This window comes from Hermetia illucens, chromosome 1, assembly GCF_905115235.1.
Source record: "Hermetia illucens chromosome 1, iHerIll2.2.curated.20191125, whole genome shotgun sequence".
Taxonomy (NCBI): Eukaryota; Metazoa; Arthropoda; class Insecta; order Diptera; family Stratiomyidae; genus Hermetia; species Hermetia illucens.
Window position 1 is genome coordinate 2,289,820 of NC_051849.1, and position 25,105 is coordinate 2,314,924.

The 25,105-nt window shown below is 44.5% G+C and overlaps 1 protein-coding gene across 1 annotated transcript in view; it reads left to right on the plus strand.

The window, feature by feature from the left end:
* The window catches only part of LOC119660591 (atrial natriuretic peptide receptor 1), a 61,747-nt gene extending 38,072 nt beyond the window's left edge, over positions 1 to 23,675 (plus strand). The window contains exons 7-18 of the mRNA XM_038069266.1: positions 70 to 179; positions 13,154 to 13,342; positions 13,413 to 13,669; positions 13,729 to 13,844; positions 13,899 to 13,977; positions 21,147 to 21,267; positions 21,332 to 21,697; positions 21,751 to 21,910; positions 21,968 to 22,295; positions 22,367 to 22,706; positions 22,756 to 23,029; positions 23,452 to 23,675. Coding sequence (XP_037925194.1) covers positions 70 to 179; positions 13,154 to 13,342; positions 13,413 to 13,669; positions 13,729 to 13,844; positions 13,899 to 13,977; positions 21,147 to 21,267; positions 21,332 to 21,697; positions 21,751 to 21,910; positions 21,968 to 22,295; positions 22,367 to 22,706; positions 22,756 to 23,029; positions 23,452 to 23,675 — 2,564 coding nt within the window. The remainder of the gene's footprint in view (positions 1 to 69; positions 180 to 13,153; positions 13,343 to 13,412; positions 13,670 to 13,728; positions 13,845 to 13,898; positions 13,978 to 21,146; positions 21,268 to 21,331; positions 21,698 to 21,750; positions 21,911 to 21,967; positions 22,296 to 22,366; positions 22,707 to 22,755; positions 23,030 to 23,451) is intronic.
* The last annotated feature ends 1,430 nt before the right edge of the window (positions 23,676 to 25,105 follow it).

Sequence of the window (25,105 nt, forward strand, 5' to 3'; positions counted from 1 at the left end):
AATATATGTATATGGAGAAAAGGACTCACACGAGACACTCAATAACATATCATTCTTTTCCAAACATAGTTGTTATCCTGTCTGTTCGTGGAGTACTTGTACGAAAATTTATGCTGGCCGCACATGCTTTAGGCATGACGAAAGGTGACTGGACTTTTCTTGACGTGGAAATCTTTCAGGTAAGTGCTTGCTTGCAAAGTGAATCTCGAATGATAATGAGATGGGAGACATCAAAGGACACTTAAATTTGTTTTGATTTTATTTTTTTTTTAACATATTTCGGGGGATTTTTTCCTTCGAAGTAAATGTTTGGTCCTTTGTAGGTAGCGTAGAATAATTTTATATAATTTTATATAATTTTATCATATTATATACATGCATTCATTTGTATTTGATGATTTATAAGATTCTAGGTGGGGCGAGGTTGCGGCGGCAATGAACTTTTCTTATTTGCAGCTTCTTTTTACATTGTCCACTAATGTCTGCAGTGCCTAAATATATGGCATACGCTAAGGCATGCAGTTTGATAGATCTGTGTTTTAGTTAGTTAGTTTAGTTAACTGGTGGGAGCCGCAGCTCCGAGCACTCAGGCCATTATTAGGCCCATTGTACTATCCCCGTAAGTTGCCTATTCAATGGCTTCCCGCCTACGGTGTTCGCAGGCTTTAGTGAATCTGAGAACATTCTCAAGAGGCAGAGAGTGTGCAGATTCTTCATTGAAGAAAACCTTGCCAAGGTGTCTTCGTCTGAGATTTGAGGATGCCGGGCAGCTGCATAAAAAGTGCAGGGCTGTCTCCTCCTCCTCCTCGCATTGGCTGCACACAGCCGAGACCACTACTCCAATCTTTTCCATATGGTAGTTTAAGGGGCAGTGTCCCGTCAAAAGCCCTACTAGGGTTTTCATGTCCCACTTCTTAAGGGACAACAAAAATGCCGCTCTAGTGGCTCTAGGCTCCTTCACAAGGATTTTCGCTTGCCGGCAAGAGTCCAAATTTCTCCACTCGGTTGCGTGAATCCTTGCAATTTCACCCTTCAGAGTAGACTTGACAGTAGATGGTCGGATTCCAAGAGCTGGTTCTGGCCCCACCATTGTGGATCCAGACCCTCGGCGAGCCAGTCTATCAGCCTCCTCATTACCGACGATGTTAGAGTCCCCCGGCACCCACATCAGGAATGTTTCGTTCAGTCGGCCAAGTTTCAGCAGCACCTGATGACAACTCCACACCAACTGGCTTGATATGTTGTTGCCATTTAGTGCTGATAATGCCGCCCGACCGTTGGAACAGATTCGAATGGTGTGACCCCTCTATTTTTGTCGCGGACATTCTTCTGCTGCCAATGAAATGGCATATATCTCCGCCTGGAATATGGTCGTCATTTTTCCGAGGGGTCGGGCCAATTCTATAATCGGATTCTCCGAGAACACACCTGCACCCGATCCATCCTACGTGACTGACCCGTCGGTGAAGATTATTAGGTCTGTAATCTGAAAAGACTCATGGCCACTTGTCGACCATTCTTCTCTTTCGGTGATTACGACAGTGTATGTCTTTTCAAAGACGAATCTGGAAACCATATGATCGGTCGGCATCAGGGCTACCGGATGTTTTTCAAGGAATTTCTAGATAGACGTATGCCCGTTGGATTGGTCGCCTTTCCACGCCCCAATGGTATCGAGCCTATATGCGTCATTGGTCGCTTTCCGTTTCACCTCCAAGTGAATGGGGCGTAAATTTAGGATAGCTTCAACTGCGCCGCAGTCGGCGTAATACTCATTGCTCCAGTAATACTTAGGCAACCAAAGCAAGCAAAGTTCAGTCTTGGCCACCAGACGATGCATGCATACATCAAAATGGGTTTTATTATGGATGTATACATCCAATATATCCGTTTAGGTGAAAGTCCCTAAGTCTTACCAATCGGATTTCTGATATTGTTCCTGGATATGATGCTTCCACGTTAACTTGGAGTCGAAATGTACTCCTAAGTACTTGATTGTTTGTGCCAGCTGGATTTCCACCCCTGCTAAGGTGGGTAGCGTATAGCTGCCCCACCTGACGTTCCTAGTGAACATAACTAGTCCAGTCTTCCTAGCGTTCACCGTGAGTCCATTGCGGAGGCACCAGCTGTGGATTACATGCAGAGTTGCACTCAAGCGGTCACATACTGTGTCCGCAAACTTGCCGTTAATTATTACGGCCAGGTCGTCCGCAAATGCTTGCGCGAAGACTTTTTTGTCCTCCAGGAGCCACAGCAGGGTATCCATCACCAAGAGCCATAACAGTGGAGAGAGAACCCCTCCCTGTGGACAGCCCCTGAGACATCCTGTTTCAATAGACTTCTGGCCGACCGATATGTGGATTTTTCTCCACTCTAGCATGTGAAGGATCCAACTGATTAGCAGCGGTTCGATTCCATGCTGCCTTGCCGCATCATAAATTGCCGCAAATGAGGCATAATTGAAGGCAACTTTGATGTCCATGAATGCGCCTAAGGCGTATTCTTTTTCGGACATCGCCTTTTCAATTTTTGCCGTAAGTTCATGGAGTGCTGTCTCCGTGGATTTGCCTTTCTGGTAGGCGTGTTGCCTATGGTGAAGTGGCCATTTAGGAATGTGTGTATCCCTTATGAACCGATCTACTAGTCTTTCTAGTCCTTTTAGTAGAAAGGACGTTAGGCTGATCGATCGAAAGATTTTTGCGTCTGTGTAGGTGGGTTTTCCTGGTTTGGGAATGAACAACACCTTGACATCCCGCCCTTTAATTGGAATATAAGCGTGTGCTAGGCATGCACGATATATATTCCGAATGTGTAGACCCAGGGCATTCATTCCCTCTATTACTAGCACAGGGATGATGCTATCCGGACCTGCAGACTTGTATCTATGGAACGAGTTAAATGCCCATTCCACTCGCTCCAGTGATACTACTTTGCATGCCAGATTCCAGTCTCTCGGTTGAGGGCTGTATGCACCTGTTGGCCCCGAGATTAGATTTTGGATGCTGCCTGGGAAGTGTACTTCAAGCAAATGATTTGCCGTTTCTTCATCGCTTTCTGTAGACTTCCCATTCTGTAAACGTAAATAACCCAGTTTCTGGCTACGTTCTTTAACCAGAATCCGCTTCAGCTTTGAGGTTGCCTCAAGAGAGTTAGTCTCTTCGCAAAAGCGTCTCCAAGATGATCGTTTAGCCGATCTTATGCTCTTCTTTAGAGCCTTCTGTGCCTCTTTATAGCGATTCCAGCTAGTGCTTGATTCACCCTTCAGAGCACGATTAAGGAGCATCCTTGTCGTTCTCCTCTGTTGCGCCAAATCCGATTTCCACCATGGTGTTTTACCCTTCTTTGGCATCTGGAGTGGACAGCTTTCTTCGAAAGCTTCTCCCATGCTAGTTGTGATCATCTGGGTTATCTTCTCAATTTCAGAAATGGTTTTAATGCGCTTCCCAGGGATCGTGACTCGGGCGCTCAATTCTATTTGATACATCACCCAATCTGTCTTCCTCGGATTCCGAAATGGAGTGGGTGGAGGTGGATCTATGTCCATAACGAAATCAATGCGTCTGTGATCCGAGAGGGTAATATCATTTGATACTCTCCACTCTCGGATCAGAGCCGCGATGTCAGGAGATGCTACCGTAATGTCGATGACCTCTCGCCTGACCACGTTGAAGAAAGTGGGTTCATTACCCACATTTAGGATCTGCAAATCGGTTCCTCCAGTAGTCTCGATCCTGTTGCATTGATGTTCGAACTTCCCCAGCATATGTGGTGAGCGTTGACATCACATCCTGCTATTACCCCATGCCTCTACTTTTGGCATATTGGATAGCTCTGATGAATGTTCCATTGGGAACGTCTTCTGCGTCGTAGGGGAATATGCAGAGCACGGTAGTATCTCTTTACCTCCCTGTTGACTTTTTATGGTTAGCTTAGCCGATGTGGTGTCGTCATCACATAGGTCGTTAACCAGGTTAGCCTGGAAGTCTTTGGAGACTATCATGCAGGTGCGGGCTCGATCACTTCCATTGGCATACAACAGGTCAGTATGTTGGAAGTTTAGGCCTCTGACTGCCCCACCAACAACCCACGGTTCTTGTATCAGGTATATAAATGTCTTGCAGCTATTGATCCGACGACTGATAAGTGCAGTCGCCGCTTTACAATGCTGCAAATTTACTTGGGAAATGTGGCACCTCATCTACGTTTCAGATGTAGATGCCGGGGGCTGCATGTCCCCTTCAATGGTTTTAGGAGCCGACACTTGTAACGTGACGGTCCCCAGCCCAGTCCCCGAACTTTCTTAACATCAGGTTCGGGAATGCCGATAGTGAGAAAAGTTCCCAGTCTATCGGTTGTCTCTCCTGTTTTGCTGCCTAATAGCAACCAGGTGGAAGTGTTAAGGTTGTTCTGTACACCAAGTTGTTCCAGAACCCAGACACCATTTCGATCTTCTTCTGGAAGCCAGAGAAAGCACTTTTTGATCGATGGAAGCTCAGCGACCCTTTTCAAGGTTAGTCGTGCACCCTTCCACACATCGTTAAGGGAGGAGCAGTACTGCCTGAGCCACTCGTTCGTGTCTTCGTCGGCAAAGTTCAGCCGTAACATTTTACGGTATACACCTACCGACTCAAAGCAAAACTTAATGCCTTGTGCGGAGGCAGTCCTTACAGCTAGGAGGAGTTTCCTCCTAAGCTGTTCGCGCTGTTCAGTATCGTAGCCGGATGGATTAGAGTCGTTATACAGGACCCATCCATCGGCTTCGATAGCCTTGGCTGCCAATGAAGGCCTAGCCGTTGCCGGCCGAGCCCTCTTTGCTGCCTTTTATGTCCAAGAGTTAGGATCGTCCGAGGACCGCTGCCGCTTCGGTTTCCCCTTAGTCGCAGGTGCCCCGAACGCTCCTTTCCCCTCAACCTTGGCACAGCTCTTGGGTTGTGCGTTACCCGGAGGTGGTTTGCCCGAAGGCGGTTTGCCCGAAGGCGGTTTGCCCGAAGGCGGTTTGCCCGGAGGCGGTTTCCCCGAAGGCGGTTTGCCCGAAGGCGGTTTGCCCGGAGGCGGTTTGCCCGAAGGCGGTTTGCCCGGAGGCTGTTTGCCCGAAGGCAGTTTGCTGTCCGTGGACTGGTGCTTACCCATGGGCAAGACTTTAGCCTCAGCAGGTGGCGCCGATTGGAGCCTGGGGTCAGGAGTACTGACAGAAGGGGCCTGCTTCGGCTCGTCCGTTAAGGACTGGGTCCCAATTGAATTGGTTCCCACTTGAATAAGTGGGAAATCTGAGTCTAGACTCAGGTTCTCCATCGATGAGCTCATGGTTGCCCCTTCACTCGGGTTTGGATCGTCAAGATCGAAGTTTAACCGTGTTTGCTTAATAGGTTTATGTTTTTGTTTTTTTTTATTTTTTCATAGTTGGCTGCCATGGCCTCAATTTTTCCGGGGAAAGTAAGTCGATCTCGGCAGAGCCCCTTTTTGCCGAGACAAGGTTAGTTGAAACTGGGGGTCGCCTGGTACCCAGAGTTCACCATTTACGGCCACATCTTAACCCCTGTGACCGTTTAGCCCTCGGCACGGTAGTCACACCTTGACCTGGGGTTTTGATTACCGCTTGGCTTCAGGTGTCACCTCCCGTTTCCTGGAGGATCTTCCTTACTGAGCTCCCTCACCACGACAAGGTAGGTAATCGTCGAGGGAGTCGAGATCTGTGTTTTAGGAATTCACTTAAATTGCTCGATGCTTGTTGGAAAATACTGGAACCGATGAGATACTGCTGGACTAGACATTCCTGACCTAAGTGAAGTATGATGGTGGAACTCTGTAGAGCACCCCCCGCCTCCTCCCGTCTCTCTCTCTCTCTTGTGGATTTCAGGAATTCCCATAAGGTCAGTTGGGTTTTGATAGACTGACAAAGGACATCTAATCAGATCGTCCCCATGGCCATCAGTAGTTAATTCAGGAGTTGTTTTTTGAACAGAGATAAACTTTTCTTCACTTCTGTGTCAGAGCTGCAACTGGACGCAGCAGTACAGATTAGGCCCACCCTATTCGATATAAGAAATTGGGTGGCCCGCCTGTCATTCACTAGTAGCTACCTAAACGACGTAAAAGAACAACCCTACATTGATGAGAACCGGCTCCCCATAAAATCTGCCTTTATCTTAGGTGCGGGTAAAATTATTGGCCACATCCCAAAAACACATCATAATAACTAACTGACTGCGGAAAAGTCGAGGCGGATCAACTCAGAAAAGGAGTCGAAAGCGCTCCTGATAGCTGCGAGTAGGGTTGAGCGCGATGTGCTGAAACTTCGCAACCGTGCTAGAGTACTGGCAGTCGAAAAGTAAAAAAAATCCAGCATGGATGCATTCTTTTGCCGATATTATTTCGTCTTATTTTCGATGACGTCCTTCGTTATACCTTGTCTGGAGAACGTGGAAGGATTCAATGAATGATGTCTCTTTTCTGGACCACATCGACTGCACTGATTACATCTACATACTTTATCTCTTATGGACTTGGACTAACCAAATTAGTCTGGATTTGAAATAGGAGATAAACAGAGTTTGCACTAAGGACAAATATCAACGAAACCAAGCCACTCAGCTTGCCGATTCACTTCACTCTTTCTTTAAGGTTTTGCGTGAGACAAAACCTTAGTAAAATCGGTTCAATGTCTGTCTGTCCGCCGATCTGGCTGAGTGTCTTTTTTTTTGTTTTTTTGTTGGAAAGTGGAAAACTGCAGAAGCTACGGTAGGTTCCTGCCAGACAGTTATGTGGGACTCCTACCTACTAAAACCAACTTTTCTCCCTCCACTCTCCCCGTAAGGCTCCAATATAGTATTATGTCGCGGGACTGGATCAGAATTTATCCTGCACTCGTGTTCGCATCTGTGCTCCTCGCTCGTTCCTTCTTCCGACTGACTTCCTCCTGTCTTAGCTTCCTGTGGATAGCGTCGCCCACGTTTTTGACTGCAGTCCATATCTCCATCGATTTCAACATATGATTCATCATGTTTTTCGGATTGAAGAGCTCCCGAATTTGAGCTCCTAATGTGTTCTGCGTCCTCTGCGATGCCCGGGCACATTGGACAATATGGCGACTCATCTTTGATAGGCCTGCATTCTCCAGCCAGGAGGCGTGCAACAACCCTCAGTCCAATTTCATCGCCGATGATGGCCACGCCGGTAGGGAGATCTCCCTACCGACTGAGAATCAGCCTTTGCTTTTTCCACTCTTTTTACTTTTTCTCTCTCCTTCTTAAGACATGCGGTAAATACCTCGGCAAACATATTTTGGCGCTATATTCACTGCTGCCTTAAGGGCTTTGTTGGGGATACTACCCAAGCCAGGGGCATTATTCTGCTATTTTTATTTTGCCATTTTTGCTTTGCTATTTTTGTTTTGCAGCTTCCAGGACCTCTTTCTCGCCTACCATTGGGATTCAGACGGGATCCACTTGGACAATAGGAAGGCTAGGGGTAAGGTGGGGAGAGGTTCGTCCACCTCGTCTAGCAAGTTCGGGCAAGTAATAGATGGAGAACGCTTGTCTTTGGTTTTGCCCATCACTGTTTGGTAGGCACCGCCAAAGGGGTTCGAATCAGCTTCCTTAAACAGCGGCTTGAAGTGTTTGTTTTTACTTCTTACTAAGCCACATGCATTTTTTCCGCGTCTCTTTGCATTGTTCATTTAGCTGCTCGTATCCAGATCGGTTTCTGCTTCGTTGACTGCGTCTTCTGGGATTGAGGCTGATCCTGCGAAATTCTTCAATTTCAGGGTTCCACCAGAAGTTCGGTGCTCGTTTCTGGGAGTCAGTACATCTTCGCATTGACGCGTCGCATGCTCGTCCTAAGTTTTCGCCAATCTGGGAAGCCTTATCATTTGCGTTTCCTTCTAGCGGTGGGTTTTGCAGCAGGTCGTCCTTGAAGGTTTCATCGTCAAACCTGACAGCTTACAGCTGAAGAAGGGAAGTCTTTCCTTGACCATACCGTTAAGAATTTGGCAAAAGTATTTACTAATGAGATAGGTCTGAAGTTCATGGCGTTTTTAGATCAATGTCGTTTTTGGGTATTGGAATAGTCTTGGCTGTCCTCCATTCTTGTGGTGGTTGGAGGGCCCTCCGAGCCCCATTAGAACCCTCAGAAAGTGTAATTTGGTCTCTTCATTCAACCAGTTTACATAAGAGTAAAGTATCTTATCATTCCCTGGATCGGACTATCTCTTGTAAGAACTTTGTTGAGATCATCCGTGTTGAAGACCGCATGACAATATCTATCTTGTCTCTAGGGGTACAGGTCTTTTGCCATAGTCACCTCCTATTTCTATAAGAAATTTTGGTTTCTTGTCTTTATCTCATGATGTAAGTTGTCTGGACTTTTCCTGAAAGTTTTTGAACCCCCTGATCTTTAGCTAGAACTGTTTGGTATCGGTGTGGTTCGACATTTCTTCCCATAAGTTATCCCAGAAGTTTCTTTTTGCCCTCCTGATTTCCTCCTTCCATCGTTTAGTTGCTTGTTTGGCCCCGAGGGAATTCTCGTAGTTTAGAGTTTGCTTCAAAGCTCTCATCGTTTCCATTTTTTCCCTTAGATGGGATCCTAGGTCTTTATTCCACCAGGCCTGGGGCCTCGTGTTTCTCCTTACTTTGTATGTCACCAACTTGATCTGCTCCTGAATTTGAACCATGAAGTTCCTCAGGTCATTTTGGGTCTGTAGGTTCAATCAATTCCCTAAGTTTGATGTTAGCTACTCGGGAGACATCTTTGAGCTTGGCATCCAGGCTCTGTATCAGGATAGGTTTGTGATTGCTGTTAGAGTAGGATGTGTCAAGTGTTTCCCAGTTCCAGGACGTGGCTACTGCATTTGTTAGTGATATATCTGGTACTGAAAACTTGCACATTCCGGCGTATGTTATTGTCGAGAATTATTCAGTGGTCTGAATTCGTTATTACAGATACAATTTTCAAGGATTTATATATTTATTTAATGAGAACAATACACAGAAAACAAATTTCTTATTACATATTGTCCTCAGAGGGAGGAGCAAGTAAATGGCATATTTTACGCTTAAAGCTAGAGAGGGACATAGAGTCGAAGGACCCAAGCTATAGGGCATTGTAGGACCGGCAAAGCATCGGGATCGGAGAGTGAAAGTAAATTTCGAAGGGTACATAAAAAATGTCCGCATTACGTGTGTTATGAGACGAGGCGACACGGAAAGTAATATCCGAGTTGGCGGAGCAGTCCATCAGACCATTGCAGAGTTTGAAAAGAGTACACATATCAAGGGAGATACGGCGTTGCTGTAGGGAGGGGAGATTGAGGGTGCGGAGCCGTGACGGATAATCAACCCGTGGAAGGTTCTTTTTATAAAAGAGGGTCCGGGTGAATTTGCGTTGTACAGCTTCAAGAGCGCGGCCGTCACGGATGCGGTAGGGGGGACCAGACTACACAGCAGTATTCAAGGATGCTTCTGACAAGGGAATTGAAGAGTGTTAAGGAGGGCTGGATTGAGGTAAAGCCGGAGGAGGAACGTAGCATAAAACCAGACATTTTGGAAGCTCTATTGATGATGTCAACGAAGTGGGAATTTAAACGAAGTTTATCGTCGAATGTTACGCCCAGGTCTTTGAAGGAGGTCAGTAGTGAAAGGGGTTGTCCACTGAGAGAATAGGAAAAGGATGATGGGGAGGGTTTAAGGGAATAGCGCATCCTGTGGCATTTGTTGACATTCAGTGTTAGCTTCTTGACTGAACACCAACGGGCTAAATTATCAAGGTTGGACTGTAAGAGAACACAGTCCAACGGAGACCAAACAGAGGCAAACAATTTAAGGTCGTCTGCGTAAAGCAAATACGGACAGAGGTGAGGATGGAGGCGAGGTCATTGATAAAAAACCGGAAGAGTAGGGGACCAAGTGTGGAGCCTTGGGGAACACCAGAGGAAGGAGAGAAGGAACCAGATGAGTGACCATGAAAAGAAACTTTGCAGGAACGGTATGAAAGATAGGAGGAAAGGCAGGAGATGACTGAGGGAGGGAAGTCTAGCGATGAAAGTTTAGAGAGGAGAATGTTATGGTCAACGGTGTCAAAGGCTTTGGAGAAATCAGTATAAATAGCATGTACCTCCTGTCGTGAATTCAAGCATTTAGCAACAAAGTTGGTAAAGACCAGAAGATTTGAAGCCGTTGATCTATGTTTTACGAAACCATGCTGCTCTTTAACAATGAAGTGACCGAAGTGTGCGGTCAACCAGTCGTTGACATATCTTTCTAGGATTTTGGAGCAAGAGGAGGGAAGAGAAATGGGGTGGTAGTTCACAGCAAGGGAAGGGTCTCCGCTCTTGAGGATAGGAATGATAAGGGCCTCTTTCCAGAGACGGGGAAAGTAGCATTCATTTAGAATTTTGTTGTAGATTATACACAGGGGGAGAGAAATGTGTTTTCTACAGTTAAGGAGAAAGAGATTAGGAAGCCCATCGGGGCCAGGTCCGACATTGGGGTGAAGGTTACCAATAAGGAACTCAACCAAGGAGAGGAATGGCTAGAGATTCGGAGGAGTCTGTAGTTATGAAAGGTGTAGAGGGTGGAGGGCTCGAGGGAGAAAACACAGAAGAGAAGTAGGTGCAGAGAAGGTCGCAGGATTGTTGTGGGGAGTTGGCAGTGGAGTCAGCGAAACTGATAGAAGAAGGGAGAGATTGAGTTGGATTACGAGAAGCGTGAGACCAAAAGGGTTTTAAGTTACCGCGGGCAAGGACGGCTTCGACGCTCAATAGGTACCTTTTACGCGCTTTTCTGACCATTGACTTCACAGTAGAATGTATAGCCTTAAAGTGAGCAAGGTCGGCGTCATTTTTAGAAGCCCCAAACTTCCTCCGCAGTGTATGTTTCAAGCGAATGTTAATATGAAGTTCCGTTGTGAACCAAGTTGGGTACGAACGTAGGCAGGGAGGGGAAGAAGGGACATAACAGGAGAGGAGATCAGAGAGGATATTGTAGAAGGTTTTAAGAGCTTGATCACACGATGAATTACTTAATATATGAACCCAATTGAAAGACGCTAAAGCTGAGTTCAGACCGTCAAAATTGGCTTTGCGGAAGTTGAACTTAGTGGGTTTACGCTTGGTTTTGGGTTTTGAACGAGGGACCTCCGCTTCAAATTCAACCGCGGGGTGGTGAGCGTCGATTTTGACATACGGGGATGTGCAAGGAAATAAAGAGAGGTGGCGCGCGGGGAGGTTGGAAAGGAAGAGATCGAGAGTGCGGCCCAAGGAGTTTTTGGTGGTATTGAAATTCAGGGCAGAGCAAGTACATAAAGTAGTACATAAAGGAAGAAAGTGGGAGGGAACAATGGGAGAAGTGGTTGGAAGGAATTGGAAGGCTAGGATGATTAGGCCAGTTGAGCATGGCGAGGTTGAAATCTCCACAAAGGAAGAAAGGGAGGGAAGGGAATCTGACGGTAAGGAGTTCAGGGAAACTGTCAAATAATTCTTCATACAGGTGAGAAGGGCTAGCACAGGGGACATATACACAAGAAACAATGACCGGGAGGAAGTTGGGCGGGGACACACGAAGAGCAACACAATCAAAAGGAAAGCCAGAGGAGGAGAAAACGAGTTCGGCGGGGAGTGTATCCTTTATAGCAATTAGGACCCCACCGCCGGTGGACTTACGAGAAGCATCCCGGTCCCTGTTACAGCGGAAAGTTGAGTACCCTTCGGGGAGCTCGGAGTTTAATATGGCATCGACTGTTGCCTTTCGGCAAGTTAACCGAGTCTCCAAAGGCAATAGCTCTGGCATTGAAGCTCCTCCTCCAATGACATTTTGAAGGTTGCAAAGAAAGTTTATGAGTCTCGAAATTTCTTTCCTGAAATCTGCACTGGATATTTGGGGGAAAATAAATCGAAGTTAAGATGATGTTGGGTTTAAGATTTAATGTTTTTTCATGTTCAACGTCATAATTGAGTTTTCTAAAGGTTATTCCTTTCGGAAAGGCCAGCTCCACTCCGCCATATTCATCATTTTGGAAAGCGGATAAAAGTGAATGCCATAGGTTTCTTGCTGGGACACTATGTCGATGTTGTTTAAATCGTAAAATTTGGTAGCGTCATCCGTCCATTTAGGGCAGTCCCTATTCTTTGCATTATGTTCTACGTTTTACCATAAGATACACCATCGCAATCTTCGGACGAGACAAAGTTTAAGCATTTAATTTTGGATGCTTTACACATCTTAGCGATACTCTGAGGTTTGAATGATTCTTTTTTCCGTCCAATCGAGTGGAACACCCTTAATAATTCCGTAGCGGCACGTCGCACTAAGCGGTATGAAGAGCTTAAAGCCCCGTTCTTTGACCCATGGATCAGTTACGAAGCGGTTAGCTGTTTGTGCCGTTTTGAAAAATACAGACACTGTCACAGCAAACGAAGCCTTGGCTACCTCAGACATATTTTCAATCAGATTGGGTATCTTGAAATTGAGAGGTTCACCTTGTTGGTATGCAGGATGTTGTTTTTGAGCCAAGGTCATCATGAGGGAACTCGTTTTGGGCACTTTGTTTTGAGGACGAGGAGCCGGAGATACATGCGCATTTCGAACGATCTCTTCTCTATTTTTGCTATCAGTAAGATGGGGGTTTTTTTTATTGAGAAGGGAAAGGATCGCACGACTTGCTTTTGATATCCCTCATAATTTGAGAGAAGCCTTTTTTTTCGTCAGCCTCTGTCTCGTTCACAAGGGGGGTCGGCTCGTTTTGGTGGGTTTCGCGATTTGGCTCTATCAAATGCCAGATCTGGATGCAATCTTGGCCTTTTGGTCCTTTACCTTCGACTTCGATGTTCTGACCAATCTTGGTAAGTAACGTAGTTGAAATAGATTGAAGGCGAATTTGCGTAAAACCTCCGCTCTTTTGTAAGAATGGGGGAAGTACTTTGGTGGCAGTTTTCTGGTTTCGTTATCGAAAATCTGACAGCCAGCATTATATGCCAGAATTTTTTCATTGAATTGATCCCTTTCATCCTCCGGTTTTTACAGCGTCAGCGATGTGACTACATTGTCCATGTAGATGTGTATTCCAAAACCTTGCGTTCTGGTGCAGTCTTACTAGATTTTCTGCGTTCCAAGTCCTTAATTCATTTTAACTTTGCATTTTTCTATTTAACACAAATATTTAGAGTTCATATTGGGGTGATCATGACTGGGAGATGCGCGATCAAGATGATTCAAAAGCCCGCAAGGCTTATGAAGCCCTACTCAGAGTATCATTGCTCCAACCTACAAGTCCGAAATATCAGGACTTCTCCGAGCATGTGCGCGAAAGGGCATTCCGAGACTACAACTATACATTCAGCGAAGCAGAAGAAGTAAAATATCCTTTTCGTAAATTCATTTGAACTTGTCTGGAGTGAGAATGTTTTATATGTAATACTTCAGGTGAATTTCTTCATTGGAGCTTTCTATGATGGAGTTTACTTGTTGGGAATGGCATTGAATGAAACTCTCACTGACAATGATGACATTCGCGATGGACACGATATAACTCGGAGAATGTGGAATAGAGATTTTCACGGAATAACAGGACATGTGCGAATTGATGATAATGGCGATCGAGATGCTGACTATTCCATTCTTGATTTGGATCCGATCACAGGACGTTTTGAAGTGGTAGCGCATTATTATGGGTTGCATAGGTATACCTTTTACAATTGAATGATGGTCAGTTCTGATTTGTTGTTTAAAACATTTATAGAACCTATGCTCCTGTTCCTGGGAAGAGAATTCACTGGCCAGGCGGTCGAGAAGGGCCTCCACCTGATATACCGAAATGTGGATTTCTCGGGAATTCCCCGGAATGTCATGGAAACGGTTTTACTTTTGAATATATCAAAACGAATTTGTGAAGATTTTTTTTATTTCTAGAAATGATAATATTATACGGGGCCTCGGCTTTTGCGATATTTGTAGCGTTTTCGTGCCTCGTGGTTTATCTTCTATGCAAGTAAGTAATTATGTTGTTGTTTTTATTAACAGATATTTTTAAACACGGACTATGGTGATATACCAAAGTCTCATTCATAGTGATGAATCGACGCACAAAATCCACTTTATCCTTTCGAAAACGCTCTAAATGTTGCTGAAAAAGCATTCGAGAGTGTTTTTGTTCCATTATTAGCTAACGCGGCATCCATTGTGCACACAGCTTTCTGAAATCTAATACTTGAGTCAAAATATTGTTTACACTGCCCAATGAGATGCCTAGGCTTTCTACTAAATCTCTTTCAGTCACTCGACGATTTTCCAATATGATATCGTATATTTTTTCTGTGATTTTTGATGTTGTTGCTGCTTTTGGACGGCCTTGGCGTGGATCGTCTTCGTGGCTTGTACGACCACGTTTAAATTGAGCAACCCATCTTGTACTAATTGCGGGCGTAGAGTCCTTATAGACTTTCATCATTCATTCATAAATTTCCTTTGCTTATAAACATTCCAAAAATAAAAATTCAATCACTACACGATACTTGATTTTTTAAGGTTTTGTGTAAAACAAAACCTTATTAAAATCGATTCAATGTCTGTCTGTCTGTCTGTCTGTCTGTCACACGCATTTTTGTCCAAAACGGCTAAACCGATTCGAACGAAATTTGGTGGACAGATGGGAGCTATGAAATCCCACGCATACAGCGAGTGGCATGAATTTAGGTGGAGTTTAAAGGGGGGCTCCCCATACATGCAAAGGGGGGATTCAAAAAATTATTTCACCGGATATAGTTGTGTAGGGTGTCAAATAAAAGGTCTCGATTGGTTCTTTCTGATACTGATATTAGTTTTGGCATAAATTGCAAAGTGAGTGAGTAAGGAGTCAAAATGTACGCACTTGAAGTGAGACAGGACCCATTTTCGGAAACTACTCAACCTAAAAATCCGAAAAAAATCTAGGCCTCAAAATATGTCCCATCCCGATATCTGCTCAAATAAACTTACTAATAGTATATTACTACTTTTTAGAAATTTACTGAAAAACTCCCCTTACATTCATCCTAGGACTTTCGAATTTTGTACCAGCATAGAGGACAATATTTCGTATATACGTGCTAAATTTCGTGGAAATCTGGTAATTGACGCCAAAGTTATAGCAGTTCAAACTTAGCGATTTCGCGCGAATTTACTGCTTCCAAAGCCATGCAAATCAGATGCTGACGTCATAATTACCCGGAATAATTGATATTCACGTGAAATATTAAAGTCGCATTTATGAAGAATCTATTTATCTATAGCCCTTTGAAGGTTTTGTGTAAAATACTTATGTGAAATCTAATCTTCGAGAGGTCCCATTGCGGTATCTGCTCAAATAAATTTACTAATAGTATATTATCAACTTTTAGAAATTGACTAAAAGAATCTGGTTTTTTTTTTTTGGGGTAGGGTAGGTGAATGCATTTACGCACACAGTGTTGGACTCCCGATTCGGTACGTCGTCGGACTACCAACTAAACACCTCCCCACCGTCAGAGAGCTAGCCTGGAACCGTTTGTCACATTACTTCGGGCCAGCCCCTGAATTCTCCCGCCTTGCGGAGCCTTCAAATCAGGGAATTCCTTTCACCAACGGGAGGGGAGGGGAGGAAGGGAACTGTCAGTTCAAGGAGCCTCCTGTCATCCGGCTCCTCCACCGGTCAAGTTCTATCTTCTTAGAAACGAGAAGGGCCCGAATGTAATGGACAACACGGTTCCACCTGTTAGCAGTCCTCAGCATCTCTTCCGCAATGTTGTCTGGAGAGAGATCCCCTGTGTTTAAATAGAGCTGCTGACGAATCTCATCCCACTTTCCACAAGAAAAAAAAGTGTGGTGGGCATCGTCCACAACTCCATTGCAAAACACACAATGCGGAGAACGCGCCTTTCCAATTTTGAGCAGGTAAGACTGAAAACTTGCATGCCCACTAAAAAATTGGGTAAGGAAATAGTCAGTCTCACCATACTTCCGATTCAGCCACGCACCTAAGTTGCCGATGAGTCGCGCAGTCCATCTGCCTCTAGTTTCATTTTGCCAAGAGAGCTGCCACTGGTCTAGAGTGTGTTGCCGTTCTTCGCGAGCAACCACCTCCTTTGGCTCATCTCCCTTGCGCTTGTATATGGCCTGACGCTCCCTAGCAAGAAGGGCAACGGGAATAACTCCCGCGATCACCATCACGGCCGGTTCAGAGACTGTGCGGTACGCAGACGCCACCCGTAAAGCTCCCCGTCTCTGTACTTGCGCGAGGCGTCTACGATATACCTCCTTGTTAAGAGCGCCAGCCCATACCTCTGCACCGTAGAGCAGGGCAGACTGTGTTGAGCTCATCAGGAGACGTCGCCTACTAGACGTAAGACCCCCAATGTTTGCCATTAGCCTACTTAACGCCGAAACTCCAGCCGTAGCCTTGTTCGCTGCTGCTTGGATTTGCTCAGAAAAGCCCATCTTTGAGTCAAGAGTCAACCCGAGGTACTTCACCGCTGATTTTGACTCGATTATCGACTCGCCGAACGATATGGGACGCAGGGTCGGAATTCTCTTTTTAGTCAGGATGACTACTTCGGTTTTTTCCAGTGCAAGGTTGAAACCATGAGTAGTCATCCATCCGCTTACCCGTCGCATCAATATGCCGAGTCTGCTTTGCGCCTGTTCGACAGTGCGTCCAGCAACAAGCGCTGCGACATCATCTGCGTAGCCGACCAGGCGCAACTCTTCTGGTATGTCGCGTTTAAGTAGACTGTCATGGGTAGCGTTCCAGACATCCGGCCCTAGGATGGATCCCTGTGCTATCCCCGACGTGACCTCCATCCACCTTTGACCCTCTGGTGTTTCATAAAGCACGGAGCGGTTGCTCAGATAGTCCCTCAAAATCCGTAAGAGATAGTTCGGCACGTTGAAGGTATTGTCTAGTGTGTCTAGAATGTCTTTCCATCTTACGGAATTGAAGGCGTTTCTGACGTCAAGCGTTACGAGGAGCACCACCCGTCGAGTTCGACGGCTATGTGCCTCTGCTCGTCGAACGGCGTCCACGGCCTGCAAGACAGCATCAATTGTTGATCTCCCTGCCCTAAAACCAAACTGACGGGGAGATAAATCTCCGGCAGCGCGTATCGCTTCAGCGAGCCTACTTCTGATGAGCTTTTCGAGCACTTTCCCAGCAGTATCAAGCATACATAGTGGGCGGTATGAAGACGGCAGTTCGGGATCGCCTTTCCCTTTAGGGATCAGCGCAAGCCTTGCAACTTTCCAACGAGCAGGGAAAATGCCCTCTTTCAGGCAAGCGTTGAATGCGCCGAGCAGTAGATCTGGCCGGTGTTGGAATACCAGTTTGTATACCTCTGCAGGAATACCTTTGGGTCCTGGCGCCTTCTTGTTTTTCATAGAGAGGACTGCCTGTTCCAAATCTTTTATAGAGAAAAGTGGACAGTCCACTGCGCTCTCCGCGCCGACGTCACCATCCCATACGGGGTGTGCAGGGAAGAGTGCCCTCACAATGCGGTCCATCTGCTCGGCCTTAAGTGAACAGGGTTTCCACAGAGCCCCGATTTTTCAAAAGACTCTCCTTAAGTTCATCCTAGGTGTACTTAATTTTGCACCGGCATAAAGGACAGTCTCGTGCATACACATGCCAAGTTTCATGAAAATCCAACTATTGATGGGAAAGTTATAGCAGTTCAAACTTATCAATTTCGTGCTAATTAACAGCATTCTAAGCCATACAAGTAAGATGCTGACGTCGTAATTAACGAGAATAATTGACATTCGAGTGAAATATTAAAATTCCATTCAAGAAGAATCTAATTCTCCCTAGCCCTTTTTAAGGTTTTGTTTGTAAAACAAAACCTTATTAAAATCGGTTTACTGTCTGTCTGTCTGTCTTTTTTTTTTTTTTTTGAGGAGGTGGAAATCTTCAAAAGACACTGGTCTGGACACACCAGCGTGTGGGATTTTTACCCACTAAAACCACCCCCGACTCCCTCCCTGCCCCGCGGAACCACCATAAGGTATTACATCACGGGGCGGAGTCAGCTCACTCTAGCTTAATCCCATTTCTTCTATACGCGGCGCACGTGACCGCGTTTTTCTCCTTTCGCAATTTATCTCTGCCTTTCGCAATTTATCTTGAATTGATGCGATCATGGAGTTGACCGCATCCCAATTCTTTTGATGTGCTAGCATTTTCGGCACCAGATTTTCTGGTACCAGCACCTCTCCTAGAGTCTCCTCTAGGTTCCTCCTTTCTTCCACAAATCTCGGACAGTGGAAGAATACATGCTCTGGGTCCTCTGGGCTTCCATCGCAATTTGGACTCCAATTTAAACCTGTGAAGGTATTGGAGATATCCTCCATGTCCCGTGAGAAACTGGGTGAGATTATAATTAATCTCACCGTGTCGTCTCTCCAACCACTCCTTGATGGCAGGAATGAGCCTGTGAGTCCACCGACCCTTTCCCGAGCGTTCCCACCGCTCTTGCCATCTATTTATGGATCTCTCCCTCTCAGCCTTCTTCGTCTGCAATAAGGGAGAGATTGGCTTCGCATGGTATATATTCGCCATTTCATCTGCCAAGATGTCAATCGGCATCATTCCAGAGATGACGAATGCTGCATCATCTGAGACAGTCCTGAAGGCAAAGCATACCCTCAGAGCTGTCCTCCTGTAGGCTGCATTCAGTTTGCTAGTATTAACTGATATCCACAACGCCTCGCTCCAAACTGGGGTCGCATAGAGCATGATTGAGATCACCACCCTGGCTATAAGCAACCTAGAGGTATGCCGTGGCCGTCCCACCTTCGGCATCATCCTGGCCAGGGTCATACTAGCTTTGGATGATTTATCACAAACATACTGTACGTGTTGCTTATAGCTTCCTATCTATCACCACCCCCAAGTATTTAATGGCCGGCTTGGAAGTGATGATATGATTCCCGACTCTAACACAGGCGTAATTTCTCTTCCGGCGCTTCGTGATGAGGACCGCTTCCGTTTTTTCCTCCGCAAGCGTCAGACCAGAGCTCTCTAACCAGCATTTGACAGCACTGATTGCCTCGCTTGAGTATAACTCCGCATCTTCGAGATGCTTTGCGACAACAACCAGTGCAATGTCGTCAGCGTAACCCACCACTGTGGCTTCCTCCGGAAGGGGAGGATTAAGTACATCGTTGTACATGATGTTCCACAGTAGTGGGCCCAATACGGAGTCTGTCTGTCTGTCTGTCCGTCACACGCATTTTTCTCGGAGACGGTTGTAGCGATTGGCACCAAATTTGGTAGAAAGGTGGGAACTGTGAACGCTCACGTATATAGTGAGTTACATCCGTTTACGTCGAATTTAAGGGGGGGGGGGGGTCCCCATACATGCAAAAGGAGGGTGTAAATTTTTTTTTCATCAAATATTGTCATGTGGGGTATGAAATTAAAGGTCTCGATTAGTACTTTTCGAAGCCAGTCTTAGTTTTGACATTTGTTGAAAAGGTGGGGGGTGTGGGGAGTTGAAAGTGGTCATTCATTTAACGAACCCATTCTCAGAAACTACCCAACCGAAAAATCTGAAAAAAATCCTGAAGCGTCTAGCTTGCGGTTTCCCGACTTGTTTATATTTGATGTTGGTTAAATTGCTGGCATTTGCTAATAATATTAAACTCAGAGTGTGAAGCGTGTGAGGTTGACCATTATCAATACAGTGCTTTCCATCAAATGATTTATTTAAATCGCTTTCTAGAAAATAGAGGGCAATGGAATTTCTAGCTATATTACACGGAGCTGTCGTGCACTCGTCGCTCCTCACATATTTTTCTTTTTTTCAGCCTTTAGTTCACAAGCGGGGTCGGCTCGTCGTGATCGGTTTCATCATTTTATTTTATCAAATGCCTGATCAGCATGTAATCGCGAGACCTTTAAATCCCCATGCAGCATGTCAAGCCACTATTGTTTTGGCCAGCTTTTTGGTTGCTTACCATTGCTTTCGATCTTCTGACCAATACTGGTTGTTGAACTCTCGTTAGCGTGAATTACGTGACCACACCATCGAAAACGCCTCTCTTGCAGTTTTTCCACGATCGGTGCAAACCCATGTCGATCGCGGATATTCTCATTTCAGACGTAATCAAAACGTGTTACGCCACCAGTGCAATGCAACATCTTCGTCCCCATTACTGCAAAACGCCGTTCATTGTCCTTTATAGTCGGCCAACACTCAGAACTATAGAGACCGGCAGACGGACGACATTGCAGTAAATTTTAGATTTGGGACGTGCGCTGATACGTCGATCACAAAGAACACCAGTTGAGGAATGCCACTTCATCCAGGTTGCATTAATGCGTGAAACAATTTCATTACACAGTTCTCCATTGGCTGATAGCGTTGACGCGAGATATTTAAATCGTTCAGTTCTGACAATGGCAGTAACCTGCCCTTCGAGATATTTAAATCGTTCAGTTCTGGCAATGGCAGTAACCTGCCCAGAACTGAACGATTTCAATATCTCGGGTCAATGCTATAAGCCAATGGAGAACTACGTTATGCCCTTCACATAGGGAAACACAAAACCTTTTATACCTGAAGCGTCAAGCTTCCGGTTTCCCGACTTGTTCTATTATAATAAAATACTGTGACACGTCGATACTAAATGGCTTGTAAATATAGAATGAATTGACAGACTGAAATGAAACTTCACTTACGTTCATATGACGAGTGTACCAATATGACAAAAAAAAAAAATAAAGTTAATAGCAACCCCCCTCTCTTATCGAACCTCAAAACTTATTCAACAACTTAGAATAAGGCGTATTTTTTAGATGTTATGAGCCGTTTGCGTGTTGTCAAAGATGAATGGATTTGTGGAATATGGAATGGTATGTTTAAGGAAATACGTAACGAATTCCACCCAACAGCCATCTAATTCTCCTGGTTTGACTCCCTTCGGTTTCTTTCTGTTCAATCAAGTCAAAGAACTACAACAAGAAACGCCTTCCTGTGGTCAAGAATATGTAATGGCGAAATTGTAGATAGCTCTAATGAGCTTTGAGGGTTGGATGAAGCACTGGCATAAATGTGTTGCAGTCGATGAAGATTATTTTCTAGGGATTTTTGTTTTTCAACGTAGTGCCTATTTGTGCAAATATTTCTATGTCCGCCATTAATCTTACAGACAAATGAAGCTAAACAACGAATTAAATAATATGTCGTGGAGAGTGAAGCCAGATGAAATTCTTCTTGAGGTCGGTAGACTATTCGGTAGCAAAATGGGCTTACAGAAGTTAAACTTCGAGGTAACATTAAGTTAAAGCTTGCATTTCTCGATTGGTCACGTAATGGGAGTTCCATCACTCACAGAATTTATCCCTCCAACAATACGGTGCTAGTTCAGGACGTGCCTCGATAGCAAGTTGTACATCACTTCCACCAAATCAAGTTTTCACAACAATTGGTATTTATAAAGGTGAACGTGTGGCCATAAAAAAGGTGGCCAAAAAGAAGGTTGATATTACTTCAACATTACTTTGGGAAATTAAGCAAGCTCGCGACGTAAGTCACGAGAATACAGTTCGATTCGTAGGAGCCTGTATTGATCTTCCTCGTCCAACTGTTCTCATTCTAACTGAATACTGTCCTAAAGGCAGTTTGAAGGATGTTTTGGAGAATGATGCGATTCAATTGGATTGGAACTTTCGTATGTCGTTGATTCATGACATAGTTAAGGTATTTTTTTTTCGTACTTTTCGTGAATGGTTTTTTTTAATCTAACTTTTCAGGGCATGGCTTATCTGCATAATAGTGACGTATCGGTTCATGGTAAACTGAGGTCTTGTAACTGCCTTATCGACGGAAGATTTGTACTGAAAATTTCAGACTTTGGACTAAGGACACTGACCACTCCTTCTGAATTCATCAAAGATCAAAATTACTTCAACAGTGTGACAATTTTGTTATTTCCCTATGATCCAGTATAACAAATATTTGTTTTTACAGAACTACTTTGGGTCGCACCAGAATTACTTCCACTCACCGTTCTTCCAGGAACCCCAGCAACTCAGAAAGGAGACGTCTATTCTTTTGCTATCATCCTTGAAGAGATTGTAGTTCGCGGAGGACCATATGAAACAGCGCGACAATTCCTGGAAATTCAAGCAATTTTGGATCGAGTTGAAGCGCATGAGTCACCTCCGTTTCGTCCGTTTGTAGGAGAACGGGATTGTCCACCCGATGTGCTGGATTTGATGGAAAAATGTTGGGCGGATAACCCAGAAGATCGTCCAGCATTTGCCACTATACGTTCAACTGTCAGACTAATAATGAAGTAGGTTGAAAAAAGGGAAGTTAATTTGGTCAGCTCTCACGGGGAAAATATTGTCTTTCTTTCAATGAAAGGGGTTTCTGTGAAAATTTAATGGATGATCTACTTCGTCGAATGGAGCAGTATGCCAACAATTTAGAAAGTCTCGTTGAAGAAAAGACAGAACAATTGAGCATGGAAAAACGCCGAACGGAGGAGCTACTTTATCAAGTCTTACCGCGTCCAATAGCAACACAACTTCTTGCCGGGGAAATGGTGCAACCAGAACAGTTTGAATCGGTGACTATCTATTTTAGCGACATTGTAGGTTTCACCGCACTTTGTGCCCAAAGCCGTCCAATGGAAGTGGTGGATTTTCTCAATGACCTCTACAGCACCTTCGATAGGATTATTGGATTTTACGATGTATACAAAGTAGGTTTCAATTTCTAGAAAATCTCTCCCTACGTTTTGTTATTATCAGGTTGAGACGATCGGTGACGCTTACATGGTAGTATCAGGATTACCAGAGAGAAATGGACATGATCACGCCAGAGAAATTGGATTGATGGCAATATCGATATTGGATGCGGTGAAAAGTTTCAGTATTAAACATAAGCCAGAGTATCAATTACAAATTCGTATCGGCATACATTCGGGACCAGTGTGTGCGGGAGTGGTGGGTCAGAAAATGCCACATTATTGTCTTTTTGGAGACACGGTTAATATTGCGTCTAGGATGGAATCGACTGGAGCACGTAACTATATAACTATATTTTTTCTATTCATATTCTCTACTACTTTCAAATGTGCAGAATAGTTTCCCCACCTTACATTTCACCATTCTACCATACCTACCTAATCCTGTCTATCTACTGCTATCTATACCACTAAAACCATATATACAAAATAATAATACTCAGGGCCGTAGTGAGTAAAGAAGGACCTGCGGTTGACAATTATGCGGAAAAGCTGGACCTGGGGTGGACAATTGTATGGGCCACTTATTTTCCCATTTTTCTTCATAGAAATTTCTATTCCGGTCCCCGGAAATACTCCCGGGTCCGACACCTCCCCTTCCATTTCATCCTCCTCGTCAGACCCGCTAATACCTATTATTTAATTGCCTATCATATTATACTTCTACGGTTCAGTCTGTTCAGGGAATTTTAATTTGCAGCTCTTAAGATCCACGTATCTGATGCAACCAAAACCATATTTGACAAATTTGGAACATTCCGTTTGGAGCTACGCGGTGAGGTAGAATTGAAAGGTCGTGGGACAGTGACGTCATATTGGCTTCTGGGAAGTACGGAACCTGATCCCAGACCTCCAACGCCCATCAAAACTCACAATGATAACGAAGCACTATTCCCTATTTTGTTTCCAGCAATAGGGAAGTAACAATTGCTACGTTGAGTATACGCTAAGGAGTCGAGAAACATATCCGACTATTGATCAACTATATCTAAATACCTAAAAAGTACCAAAGGAAGAAAAATTATTTGATGTACAAAAAGTCACAATGTGTATGTATGTATTAATGTGCCAAATAAAGTGGTTTCAATGTGCCAATTCTACTTGGAAGTAAGAATGAAGATGTCAAGGACATACGTTATTTGTATTAATCGATAAAGGTGGTTGAAAAAGTAATGGTAAGTGACCAAAAATCATAAATACGTGTTAAACCTCTAAACAAATCGGAAAACCGAAAGTTGGACGCTTCACGTATGAAAGGTTTTGTGTATTTCTTATATAAAACTATTTAAGTGAACATTTGTAGCTAGCACGAAAATTTGACCTATTATAATTTTGTTAATAATATTAGGTTGTTGCAAATGAAATGTCGGATTTTTCAATGAAGTGAAGTTAGTTATGATTTTAATGTTTAAAACTGCCGCAAGGTGACTCTGGTGGTATGGGATAATTGAGTATAAATAGTCGTTCGTTCGATCAAGGAGTCATTTCAGTTTCAATCGTCATTGAAGTTCCAAGTAAAACTCAAAGAAAAAAGCATGGAAGGGAGTCAAAAACGTCTACTTTTTCTATATGAATTTAAACTTGGTCACAACGCAGCGGAGGCAACCAGAAACATTTGCAGAGCATTTGGAGCTGACGCAGCAAACTAACGAACGACACAGCGGTGGTTCGAAAAATTCCGATCAGGCGACATGACCCTCCAAAGTGAACCTCGTGGACACCCAGGACCATCGATCGACAACGACGAGTTGCGTTTGATAGTGGAATCTGATCCCCGATCATCGATTCGTGACATTGCAGAGAAAATAGGCGTACACTATTCGACAGTATCTCGGCACTTACAACAGCTTGGAAAGGTGAAGAAGCTTGATAAGTGGGTTCCGCATGAACTCAACGAAATATCCAGTTCTCTACTCAACCGCAACAGGAACAATCCCTTTTTGCGCAGAATAGTGACATGCGATGAAAAGTGGATATTGTACGACAACCGTCGCAGATCAGCGCAATGGCTAGATGCCGATCAGCCTCCACAACACATGCCAAAATCGAGCCTTCACCCGAAGAAGGTAATGGTAACTGTTTGGTGGTCTGCATCTGGAATTATTCATTATTCGTTTTTGGAGCGTGGTGAAACAATTAATGCAGAGAAATATTGTGCCCAACTTGATGAAATGCACGAGAAATTACGTGTTCAGCGGCCTAGATTGGTCAACAGAGATGGAGTGATACTGCTCCATGATAACGCCCGACCTCATGTTTCCAAAATGACGGTCTAAAAATTAAATGAATTACGATATGAGACTCTTCCTCATCCACCATATTCACCCGACCTCTCGCCAACCGACTACCACTTT